Raw genomic sequence first — 13746 nt, 5'->3', positions numbered from 1 at the left:
AATTGCCAAATGCTTATTGACAAATATTTAATGCTAAATGCTAATTACATAATGCTATATGCCAAATACATAAGGCTGAATGTTAACACCAAATGCTGTATGACATATACTTAATGGTACATACCAAATGCTAAATGTCTAATAGTTAATGCTTATTTCCAAGTTATTATTATATTATTATTAGTAAATCAGATTTATATAGCGCCCTTTTCATCATAATAAACACGTTCAAAGGCGCTTTACACAGCGCAAATGCAGCCATACTGGGCGCGAAATTCATCCTCTACTAGTACAGACACAAAGCGATCTGATCAGAGGACAGAGAGAGAGAAGCCCCCCCCCCCCCCCCCCCCCCCTCCCCCACAGAGAAGATAGAGAGATAAATGCTGATTTCAAATTTTTTAACTTTATTTTTTTGGTTATTTATAAGAAAATCTTTCAGAGTACTCGCATTTTATGGATTTTCGAGAAAAAATATTTTTCGCCTAAATGTTGTGGGTTAGTCCCAAAATGCATTTGACAAATATTTGGCATTTAAGATTTGCAGATTAGCATGATGCACCGGCCTTCCATAATATTCAAATATAATGAAGTTATATAATTTTTAATGAGTTATATAATATAATAAAAATTACAAACTGTGCTGTTCTGTGTTGTATCACTGGAGTTGATCGGGTAAAACTCGTACCCATACAAAGCTTGTCTGCAACCCATCACAACAGCACAGATATGCAATATCCCCTACTTTGTACATATTCGGGTTAATGGCCTGCTGATGTGAAACTTATTCAGATTACGGTGCTCAATTTGCATATCAGACCACGTTAATTTGTTATTTTTTTTATAAACTTTCAAAAACATATCACGATGAGAATTATATGATGATTGATGAAGATATAAACTATGCAGATTAAATATTAACATATTCAGTAATAGTTAAGAGCATTTGCTATTTTTCTGTTTCAGATAGGTTTTGCATGCTTGAAAGTACATGTCCTTGAGAAACGAAAAGTGACTGCAGTGCAAACTAAGAGCGGGTAGTCTTGAGAATTTTCAAGATGTGTATATACTCGTAGCCACCGACTGTTATATGTAGAGATATGTGCCTGTATTACGAGGGCATATTTCTCCATGCTAATCTAACAAGGTAGCTTTTTGTAAAAGCTAGTTAGCGACCCATCTATTAGGACCATTTATAATGTTTACCTTTAGCCTGCTAAATCTCTAAAATGGAATGGTCCATCATTCAATTTGAGCATTACCGTGATGCTCACTGAAAATTTACTGACTGAATAGCGAACAGTGCAGATCATGATCAGACTGAACGGACCTTGGTCGCAAAGGCAGAATCTTCTGCCACCAAAGGTTAAACATAACTGAGACTGAAAGATCGGTGAAGTACTACACGTATATACTGGTATATCATTGAACAGTTACGCAAATACGCAACTTTCATTGTTTCATCTCTTTTTGTTTATTTATTGCAATAGATGGTTGTCATTATTGTATTTTATTGCATTACAGGTAACTTCCGTCTCTTGTATAGGCGCACCCTCCGGACAGGTATTTACATATGAACTGTGCTCATTAATTGCTATTATTTACAAGTGCACACTACAAGTAGACTAGTTGAAAAATTCAGACACAAGGGAATCCGGGTACCAGACCCTAGCTCTTTTTGAATCATAAGACCCCTTGGTTCTTATTCCCAGTGTATGCACCGTACACGCAAGGATTGCCTGGGTTTCTGACCAGTTGCAAGGATTGCCTTGAATTCTGACCAGTTGCAAGGATTGCCTGGGTTTCTGACCAGTTGCAAGGATTGCCTTGGTTTCTGACCAGTTGCTAGGATTGCCTTGGTTTCTGACCAGTTGCAAGGATTGCCTGGGTTTGTGACCAGTTGCAAGGATTGCCTTGGTTTCTGACCAGAAACAACTCTAGCTGGGTGGGAAGCACTGAAAAGCGTTTCTGAAATTTCTCGAGGCATCTGTCGGGGATCGAACGCCGGACCTCTGGATTGGAAAGCCAGCGTGCAAACCACTGAGCTAATCTATCCACCCAGGGCAATTGCAATTAAGGCGATGTTATCGGATAATTTTTGAGAATAAATCTTTTTCTGCCTTTAAAATCAAGTTTATCTCGTTTTGTTTTGCCTCTTCTGATTGGCCAAAGGTTTTACTTAGTTTAAATAGGTTGGTCTTAAAGTATTGAATTATGTCTTCATCAGAAAATAAAGAAGTTATTAAGTCGACAGATTGTTAAACATAATATAAACAAGTCAACGACGAAAAATTCGAAAGTCGCAAAAATGAAACTCCTTTCGGCAGCTCAAAAGGACACTGGTTCTCAGCTTCCCAATGCAGTCGCAATTAAACTATAACTGCTCGTACAGAAAGCAAGGGAAAATGGGATTCGATGGCTGCAGTCTTTTTCGTTGCTTTTAAACGAAAATCCCATCGTTATACCGTCGAGACAGGCTTGAAAAAATCCCATCGTTATACCGTCGAGACAGGCTTGAACAAAATCATATCGTTATACCGTCGAGACAGGCTTGAACAAAATCATATCGTTATACCGTCGAGACAGGCTTGAACAAAATCCCATCGTTATACCGTCGAGACAGGCTTGAACAAGTACCCTTAGACCACCTGGCACATTTTATACAATCTTACAAGTTGACAGACGACCTTCAACTTATCCCGGAAAGTACTCGGGCTAAACTTGAAAACGAAAGTCGGATTTGTATTGGTTTACATGCATGGTTCATGCACAGGGGTCACCCTGTCTAAAAGTAACCGCGTGGACTCATTTTTGTTTTGTTTTGCTAATGGGCAATCATTTTACGGCACTTTCTTAATATTTGAAAATATCTTGGCTTGATCACGACATGTCAGCTTTTTATCTACGGAAAAATGTTTGCAACACAAATTGAACAGGGGTCCGTAACGGAGCAAGGGTATATGGAGCTTTTGGGAACTGTGTCAAATCGTTAAAACGCCATTTTCAGCGTTGTCTAAAAGTGTCAGTATATGTCTCAAATGTCAAATATTTCCGTATTGGAGAACTCCACATCTAAATATTTCAGCAATATTGTCAAAATGACTTTCGTTTAATAAATGTTGATTCCACAAAAGCGTGAAAGGACCATCAGATGCCTATACGTTGTACTACGTTACAGGTGTGGACAGGATTTACCACAAAAGTACTACTGGCATAATATAGTAACCTATTACTAAAATTAAACCATTATCACCGGAGTGAAGATAAAATAAAACATTACATTTGTTTTTAATCTTTTACTTGGAAATGCGATATAGAAAACATGATTTAGAGAAATGGTGCAAAGGACCTAGATTTTTATTACACAAAGACTGAAGGAAAGAATTTATATCACAACATTGCCTAAGGAAAAAATATTCTTTTTTTTTCACAATAGTATTACACTTTTTGGTAAAAAAGAAATTGGAAGTCCCGTTTAGCAAAGATTTTGAATGGGATCTATTTTGTTTATACAGTTTTAAATTAATTTCATTTCTACGACATAGTACCCGGTATGTTAACGCGACATGAATATTCATTTTATTCTTTCAACGACAGATTTGTTTTCTGCCAAAAACTGCTGTTAGAAATGAACCGTAAGACAGTCCCAAATCATTTCATAAATTTAGTGCATATAATCTTAGGAATTTCACGCACATTGTAACTGTTTGGGGTTGTTTACTTTTCACATGGAAGTTTTAAGTCAAGTGAAATTTAAAAATACACAAAAAGTTTTATATAAGCTCTAAATATCGTGTTGTTCTAATATTTTTATTACATGTATATACATCGAACCGAACCGACAAAACAAAATTATAGCTGAAATAAAAGCACACGAAAAATTGCACATTCCCGATATCACAACATATTATAAATTTGTAAGTGCAATACATTCAATGAATTATTTACAAAATATAAATCGATTATACACTTTTTACAGATCCTTTTTTCAGTCGAAGAAAAGAAAATGCTACTTTAAAGCATCAACATAACGATGCATTCTTTACTTTCATATATGCATAGGTTAATGTTCTCGACGAAAACAAGTGCACAGAAAACCTGAAAGTTAGATGTTTGAAGTTAGATGCATAAAACTTTCTTGAAAAAGTATCTTTTTTTATACAACTGCTGGTATGTTCTGACGGTGTCCTCGACCGGGGGGACCTGGCCGACCGGGACGACCACCACCTGTGCATTTACAATATGCGCATGCGCAGGAAGTAGGGACATCTGGGATAACTACCCAGAAGATTTTTTTTGCATGCTCGCTGTAGACAAGTACTTCTCTTTCCATATAACCAGTTGGTTTACACATCATGTTATAGTTGTAGGCATATCCAGCAAGACAAAGATTCCGCTTCACTCCATGAAATCGAATTCTTCTGAGACGTCTAGCAACTCTTCGACTAAAGTGCTTTGGAATACCTGTAGCCCTGGAAGAACAAATTCATATTATCTGTAAAAAATCAAATATAATTGTGCGTCAAACGTACTAGTACTTACAGTAGATACTAGTATATTAATTAACATACATGGACTCGGAGAATATGAGCATGTGTATACAGGGAAATGGATATACGCCAATTAGTAATGATTCCAGCTCTACCGTGAAATGTATCTAGCTTATAGATTCCGAAACATGAGACATGAATAATGAATTTCCATCCTCTCCTGTGGTTTATTTTCAACGAAGAATTATTACGCGTTTGTAAGAAATTGAAAGGCCTTTTCAAAGATTTAGTGATACAATATACTGACAATTGGTTGAAACACACATGAAACAGAAATATGGTATAAGTTATCCTGATTAAATATTTAATTAAAGATAATTATTGACTATTTGACTATCACAGAGAGAAAGACAACTTAGGCCATATTTCTGAGTATTTTAGTTCTGTATGTGACTTAAAACTAAGCAAAGCAAACTCAAAATTGTAAAACTCACCATGGATGCACACATTCTACATCAAACAAGTCTTGACCTTCCAGTACATGAACAGGAAGAAGCCCGCCCCTCAAGTTCTGAAGTTCCACTGGGGCAATATAATCTGGAACTAGTGCCCAGATCACCCGCACTGGTTTTCTAATCATTTTACAAACTGATTCGTAGACATAATACTCGTTCTCACTGAAAACAAAAAAAAACAACAACAACAATTAACCTTGAAATGTATTCACCTGTTTTTATATCCTACTGGTTAAAGGCTTTCTGGCATTAAAACATATTTGAGCCGTGCCATGAGAAAACCAACATAGTGGTTTTGCGACCAGCATGGATCCAGACCAGCCTGCGCATCCGCGCAGTCTGGTCAGGATCCATGCTGTTCGCTAACAGATTCTCTAATTCCAATAGGCGTTGAAAACGAACAGCATGGATCCTGACCAGACTGCGCAGATGCGCAGGCTGGTCTGGATCCATGCTGGTCGCAAAGCCAATATGTTGGTTTTGTCATGGCGTGGCTCATTTTATCGAATAGGTGGTAAAATACTGCCTAAATACCATTACCCATGCTCCAAACAGTTTGATGCCACCCCCTATGAACAATAACAGACCAACGCTTTTGCAGAAATTTAAAAACATAAACATATTCAGACAGTAACTATAACAATATAACATTTAGTTTAAAAAGAACAACAAAGGTAGCTTTCCAATCTAAAAAAATTGCTTACATACCCATAAACCTTGCTCCTGTCAATATATTTCTGACACGACTTCACATTGTCAAGGAAATATGTCTCATTTTCATAAAGCGTCGCCTTGTTTAGCAGCAGTTGATCTACTTCCGCTCTGAAAGTTAAAATACAACTTCGTGCAATCCCGGCAAAATGTTTAAGACTCAAAACTTTGGAATGATATATTTTTTCTTTTAACGTTTAAGCACTCCTAACAACAATCATTTAGCATTTCCAACTTCAGCCGAGAAAAACCCACATGTCTTCCGAAGAAAAAAGACTAATAATGCATTCATTTTCAATGAGATAATATTTTTACAATTTCAAAAATTTGAGAAATGGCAAGATATTCTTATTCAAATTTCTCATTTTTATCTCAGGTTTACCGACATTTTTTCAGATGATCAATTAAATTCAGTTAAATGCATTTTAAAATACTTGCTATTATCCTTAATCTTCTCAGGTAGAATTTTTGTAAAATAAATTTTATTCTCATTTACTAAAAAATATAACAGGAAGGTTTATTATATAATTATTCAACACAAAATAATAATAATAATAATAATAATAATAAAGAGTTGAGAATTCAAAAAAAGTTTTAAACTTTGTAAAATCACATAATTATGAAACATCGTTATTGTTTATTATTTCAAACGCGTTTCAGATGCTTTATACTTCCAATACATTCGTTCAATGACATTATATTTATACATTGTCAACATGAAAATTTCTATAACTTTTGAATCAGCATTTTTATACTAAGTATGACGGGATAGAATCCAAACATGGCTTTTTTGTTTATTTGTATTTTTCCTAAGCAGGTAAGAAGAAATTCTTTAGTTGAAATGTCAGCAAAATTATATATATGACATCACTTTAGCGTCTTTTTAAAATCAGCGGGTAAGCTTGCAAGTTCATTCGAAACTAATATTTTCAATTGGCAAGATTCACATATGTAAGAAATAACTGATTGCTTGTACGGTGATTAGCACGGAATTATAGAAAAATGAAAAAAAAAAGTGTAGCACCACGAAGTCGATTCTTTTGTTCAAATTTTATCACGACCATGTAAATTTAATTAGTGATAACACGCAAGAATCGTCCAAAATAAATAGGTTTCAGCTGTCTTAAAGATGAACCATACTGTTATTTTCAAGGCACCAAACTTTTCTATATGATATAATAACTGGAAAAAAATATTGTTGTTACAAAACAAAGTAAAAAATAACTTACTTCGGGTATGTTTGGAACTGACTTTCTTCACAAACCCAGTCGTGTTTCTTCAGAATTTTTCCAAAAGTACCTCTACATCTTCGGAGGGACGGAACAAGGCCCGACATATCTAGAGCACAGCTGGCCCCCAAAAGCACAAGTAATGGTAGTATGGTGGTCTGTAAAGTTAAAGAAAACTTCCATGTTAAGACCGTAAATCAGTTTATATCAGTTTACGACATGCTTTACGACATGCTGCTTGAATTATCTTTTAGTTAATCAATTATATTATAATCTTTGCATGTACTTTAAAATTTGAGAACTTTATTAAAACAAAGCTTACCAAATACATATTGTCAACTCCTATCTTATGCTTTCATTAACAACGTTGGTACGTTATATATTGCCGATTAAACAACAATTGACCTTTGTGGTTTTTTGTAACGGAGCGTTTGATTGGTTGTAGATTTTGACGTCAATTTTATGTAAATCGTTCAACGCCTTTGGCTATACGTTGACGCAGGTTATTGTTTCAACAACTTGCGCACATTGACAATTTAATATCATCATTTGTCTTCATTAAATAAAATAATGTTTTATCAAATGCTCGAAAAAAAAAAGACCTGAAACAAGTACATGTCCCGGCCTGCGGTGTTGTAAAAACGTTTGTTTCGTTTTTCTATCAATAACATGTTTGTGTGTTATCAAATCATGATTACTAAGAATGCTTAATTATTTTGATGTTTATTTACAATAAATGCAAGATGGAAAATAATTATTTTTGCTCCATTCAATATATCGTTTATATAAAATTCTGCTTTAAGTCTTCATTGCGGGGTGGTTAATCTCGTTTGACCCTCACCTCCATGGGACCGAAACCTTGCATAAAATGTAAAATTCTTTCAAGTGAGGAAGCCATTAGATTGACGGTTCGGCACAGGGGACAGCCCATGCCTGCAACGATACCTTGTGTTTTCCCATCACATTTCTCTTTCTTGTATTGCAACGGCTTGTTTCTTTATACCATATTCAATTTTCTGCCTATATCAAGTGCGATATTTTATTTAAGAATAAGATGCTATTTTGTGACTTTAACCACACTGGGACTAGGGATCCTTGGATTATTTGCAAAAAGTCCAAATGTGGGTTTTACCCGTCTAAAATATATGATACTTGTTTGTTTCAGTGTAAGATTGAAATATCGTTCACGACTGAATACAAAATTACAAATGCAATATTTTCACGAGTGGCATAGCCATGAGTGAAAATGTAAGATATGGTGCTCATGAAGGAAAGATATTTTGATCTTATATGTAAAACAAAAAAAAAATCTTTTTATTTCTTGTTTTGACTAAATTTTACCATTTTATAGTGTCTAACCAGTGAAAAATATATTTGATAATTTTCACTGTGAAAATGCCAGATATATTTCACATTAATATTTCGATAGTTCACTGAAAGAAAATCAAAACAAATGTCAGGATATCGATATTTTCAATATCTTAGTGAAACATTCAAAAGATCCACCCACGTCAAGTTGTAATTTGCCGATGAAAATACAGTTTCCTAGTATTTATTTAAATTATCGTCAAATCCAGTGAAAAATAATACAGTCGTGCCTATTTACCATTAGAAAAAGCGTTTAAGCTATAATGTACTTTTCTTTTTGAAATTGTCGCGACAGATTTGGAAGGTTTTCGAACGACGCCATTCTGTTAATGACTTCAGGTTGCCGGTGTGCAATCTTCTTTGATATTATTACGCCAGTTTTGTTAATACGAAAATAACCACATTTTTTCCATACAAAATATATGATGAATGTGAAAATGATACTGAATCTCACAGATGCGAGAACCTCGTTATGTTCAAATGTTAAGTTAAGAAAAGCTAATGAAAAAGCGGAATTAGCATTTGCTTAAATATTTTTCTTTACAATTTAAGTTATTTGTATCAGAATGCCAAACAAACTGCGTTATTTAAAGGATACTTAGGTTTTACACATAGATTCAGGATTTATCTATATCAAATTACGCTGTCAATTAAAGAAAACAGAAAGAGGCTGTTCTATCGAATTGTTTCTTTGCTCTGAAAGTCGCTGTCGGATTTTATGTGAAGTTGTGAAACATGCGATAAATTGTCCGAACAATAATCTGACCAGGACACTCTAATCATTTTACCTTGTCTTTGGTAAAATGAATTACATTAAAAGATGAAATACGACATTCTATAATAAATTTCGTGTGTTTTCCTAAACAGGCATACGTACGTCAGGTTAGCAAAAGAATAAAAAATGCCCTTCATGACATCAAACTAAGAAACAGCGACCAAACAAATAAAGGATTTTATTTATTTCATCCGCTTTTCCGCCTGTGTATGCCTTTGAGAGTGCCCTGGTATATGCTCAACGACGTCCTGGTTGGCAGTGTGAAGTCATTTTCTAGAAAAAAACAACAATTCTAGTTGCAAAACATATGTTTGCCTTGGGAATAACTTATCGTGAAAAAATATAGCATAGAGGCGGTGTACACGCTGGATTTGTAATTTGTTTATGCTGCAATAACGCAGTAATAAATTATAACCTGAAAAACACACAAGCCATGTGAGGAATAGTTCGGCCTTACTAGTGAACTGATAAACAGGCGGAAAAATGAAATGAAATTATAAGTGATAAAATATAAATGTGCGTCTTTCACATTTCTTTTTTTTTATGTTTAAGGCTACTGCTACCTCGACTTTCGGGCAAAAGCATTATCTTAAATGGGGACCATACGCCGCTTTTCATGAAAGTGCATCTGTGAAGGTTCCATGTGCATCGCCGTACGAATACATCTGCGGCTGTCTCTAAATTACATTCTGGTACTTATAACATGTGTAAGTGTCAAGTTCTGCTCAACCCGGGGCTACAGGGATGGACGGTAACTTGCATTTCCACTACCGTCCATGAACAGGCTCAATCAAACCGAGCCGGTGTAACATTAGATACTGACCCCGTTGAAAATTGACCCCATGGGTTCTTTTTCAACGTTAAGAATTGAAACCGTCAACATTTTAACATTAAATTTTGATCAAAAGGTCCTTTACAACGCTGAGAATTGACCCCGCAAACATTTTAACATTACAGTTTGATCAAAGGGTCTTTTTTCAACGTTGACAATTGACCCCGCCAACATTTCAACATTAAATTTTGATCAATGGGGTCAATATTTAATGTTACACCGGCAACATTTTCGTTTATGTTGTGTTGGGCGACCTGTGGTTTTCCACTCTTTCTTTTTATACTATTTTCTAATTTTACTACTGACACTGCAAAATTTACGTATTACTGAAGTAATAACCCGATATCAGCTTATAAAACTTCCTTTCAAATTATGAACTATGGGTTCATTTGCCATTTAGTTAGAAATAAATCCATAAAGAACGGCACTCTGTCTATCCAATAACTCATTTCGCCGACCTTAATTACGTATTCAACACCAACTGGAATACTAATTTATCATTTTTGTTTTGTTTCGTCAGCATACACGAAAGATGTAACGTACTATCTGCCATATTCAAAATGCTATGTTTTTTATAAGTTGTCAAGTACATTTTACAGTGTGTGTATGTTCGGGCTCAGCGTCTTTTTTCAATTTTTTTCTCAGGCGTATAAACGACGGTGCTTATACTTGAATGCCAAACATTACAGTGCTGCCTCACGTGACATGATACCACCCCATCCAGTCACATTACATGGTGCTAATATAGAGTTAACCAGTCTCTTAATGCTGAGCGCCAAGCGATGATGCTACTGGTACCATTTTTCACGTCTTTGGTATGACGCGGCCAGGGATCGAACTCACGACCTCCCGCTCTCGAAGCGGGCGCTCTATCACAGAGCTATCGAAGCGGAAAGTACAGTACTCAATTTGATTTTGAAGTTTACTAGCTGTCATTTGGAATTTACAAGTTTTTTATGAACAGTTGTGCTATATTTTAAATATCGTAGCTGTAAGCCTTCTGTGCATTTTTCAACTTGGTAATTATATGCTTCTATAAGTCGTCATTTCCACTTCATAGATTTTAATGGTCAATTCGCATGCTACTATTACACAGTTGAGGATGTGGCACTGCATAACATATATAGCTTACTTGCTAACTTTCATCCCGCATCTAGTAAGAGCAGTTGACGGTAAAACACATCGTACGGAAACAACGTTCTTCCACGGAGTATGTGAGAGAATTAAATAGCAAACTTAACATTTTTACAGGCTGTTAAAAGTACCACAGAAGTTTTCCAAAATCAGGCTGGATGACTCTAAGTAAAAGCGTTTAGAAAATATAGTTAGAATTAATGCAAGTTTTAGACTTTCTCGGCATAATAATCTGTGGAATTCTTTTAGATGAATGTCTTATTCAAGGGCTGTTTATGGTCCAAGATCCTTAAACAAAATTATGGTCAGATGTTGACAGAGGTGAATGCTTCAGAATCCGAAGCGGAAGCGAAGGAAGACAGCTCTGTGCAACCCTGTTTTAATATATTTTAACAGGACGAAGAGGTTATACGCCTGTCGAAAGTAGCCCGGGTGAATTATTTTACGTGGCGTACTAGTAGATCCGCTTCGGACTGTTTAAATATATTGGAACATGGTAATATAATAACAATAATTACAATATTTCTTTATGTAAAACAACTTGGAATATACAAGCACCATTCCTGTAACTAATATGTCGCAATGATGTCAATGCTTCCAAGTTTTAGCCCTTACCCTTCTAAATTTCTATAATGAACTTGTCCATCTTTCAATTTGGACAGTACCATTAACTGTTAAAAGGGGTGCTTACCAAAAACAAATCTGTCAGTATGGCGAACAGTGCAGATCATGATCTACACTGGGCGCAAAGGCAGAATCAATCGTGTCCAGCATCATACGGGTTTATGAAACTAATCATGATTTGTCGTACCTATTACAAACGGGGATGATAACTGCCTTTCTTACCGCTAATTTGGTATGCAAGGGAGGCGGAGAACGCCGGAAATATCACAGACTCAACAGGTTAGTTACTATTTAATCCATCCTTTAAGCAAAAGGTCTGCCCTTGATTCTTATTTTAGTAACAAGACTACGACATTCATATTAACTTCATTTTGAAGAATTTAGAAGGTGGTAACAGGAACTTTGTCGCGAATTTTAAAAATATCTTGATGAGTTTTGATTTGACTATAAAACAATTTGGATAGGGATAATTGTTATTATTGTGAATTTCAGCCATTTTGGGCACATAATAAAACTTTCAGGATATCTCAGTTAGCCTACAACAACATACCTATGCAAAAATGAAAATTTCCATTTTCTCTCGAAATTGGTTTGGATAAATATGGCTACAATTCAAGAAAACCCGTGCTGCGGATTAGATGCATTTGTTCAGTCGAATTGTTAAAATATGTGCGGAACTAGTTTCAAGGAAAAAAAAAAACATGATTAATTGTAATGACATGGGCTGAATATAACTTATATAACATTCCTTTTACCACGTACTGCAATAACCAACCACCGGCCTACTTTTATGCATTTTGTTCATAAATGATTTTGATTATTACAGAGAAAGCAATATAGGCATTTGAGGTAAATTAACAATAAACTTTAAGTCAGTTTCCAAGGGGATGCCTCGCCCTGGATTCCACCTGGAAGTCATAAGTTACCTGCTGAGCTTTATAAGTGGTCAGTTTTCTAATGTATCGCATTCTAAATAAAAATACATAAAAAAAGTTATTTCAAGGAGCAGTAAAAAGTGTTATAGTTCTGAACAGATAGTCAAATGAAAACCCCGGTATGCACTAAGCGGAGCCCTCTGTTTAATGACTTGTCCCCATGTGTCGGAGGCCTCTGTTTTATGACTTGTCCCCATGTGTCAGAGCAAGCTGTTTAATGAGTTGTCCCAATGTGTCGGAGCCCTCTGTTTAATGACTTGTCCCCATGTGTCGGAGCCCTCTGTTTAATGACTTGTCCCCATGTGTCGGAGCCCTCTGTTTAATGAGTTGTCCCAATGTGTCGGAGCCCTCTGTTTAAAGAGTTGGCCCTATGTGTCGGATCCCTCTATTTAATGACTTGTCCCCATGTGTCGGAGCCCTTTGTTTAAAGAGTTGTCCCCATGTGTCGGAGCCCTCTGTTTAATGAGTTGTCCCCATGTGTCGGTTGATATGTTTAAGATTCTCTTATGACCTGTAAGACGCTAAAATATACTAGATATTAATAGTGGTAACCAGTGTAAGGGGAAAAACTACTGTTTCCCTTGATTAATAGGAAAGAGATGCCTCTCTCCCTTTAATATCTTTAAATTTTGCGACCCTGTTCTTTATATATCGTGTAGACAACACGTAAATGAACAAAGTCGTCGTATCATGTCTATTCAAATCATATAAGCTTTACTTATTGATAAATATATGAAAAGCATTTAAAATATATGAAAAACATTTATTTGAATCAACGTTTCCAGGTTCTTAGTTAAGTTTATGTTTATACAATAAAAATGTCATAAATATTTCCAGTTTAGCTGTAAACTTTAAGATGGACACGTTTTGCATGTTTTGTAGGACCTTCCAGTCTTTAGTATGTATTCAATTTACGTCATTTTCTTCATTATATAAAATAAGAATATTAACAGCGTTGTTAAATAATTTTATGAAAACCAGATTGTATTTATCAATGTGTTTTTAAGGTTCATTTTGTTAATATTAATACATCAGGACAAAATGTTTATTCTAAAAAAAAAATGCATCGGCCGGGAATCGAACCCGGGCCGCCCGCGTGGCAGGCGAGCATTCTACCACTGAACCACCGATGC

General features: G+C 35.5%; 1 protein-coding gene and 1 non-coding gene across 2 annotated transcripts; both read right to left on the bottom strand.

Annotated features, from left to right (window-relative positions):
• Nucleotides 1-4156: 4156 nt before the first annotated feature.
• Nucleotides 4157-7151, bottom strand: LOC123552459 (uncharacterized). The gene is made up of 4 exons (XM_045342132.2): nucleotides 6946-7151; nucleotides 5714-5827; nucleotides 4985-5167; nucleotides 4157-4472 (listed from the first exon to the last, which is right to left on the bottom strand). The coding sequence occupies exons 1-4, from the start codon at nucleotides 7050-7052 to the stop codon at nucleotides 4157-4159; spliced, it is 720 nt and encodes a 239-aa protein (XP_045198067.2). The 5' UTR covers nucleotides 7053-7151.
• A 6524-nt stretch (nucleotides 7152-13675) lies between these two features.
• On the bottom strand, nucleotides 13676-13746 carry Trnag-gcc (transfer RNA glycine (anticodon GCC)). The gene has a single exon. It is a non-coding gene; the product is annotated as a tRNA-Gly (tRNA).

Source organism: Mercenaria mercenaria, chromosome 4, assembly GCF_021730395.1.
Source record: "Mercenaria mercenaria strain notata chromosome 4, MADL_Memer_1, whole genome shotgun sequence".
Taxonomy (NCBI): domain Eukaryota; kingdom Metazoa; phylum Mollusca; class Bivalvia; order Venerida; family Veneridae; genus Mercenaria; species Mercenaria mercenaria.
Note: the sequence above shows the minus strand (reverse complement) of the source record. Positions and strands in the feature narration are given on the sequence as shown.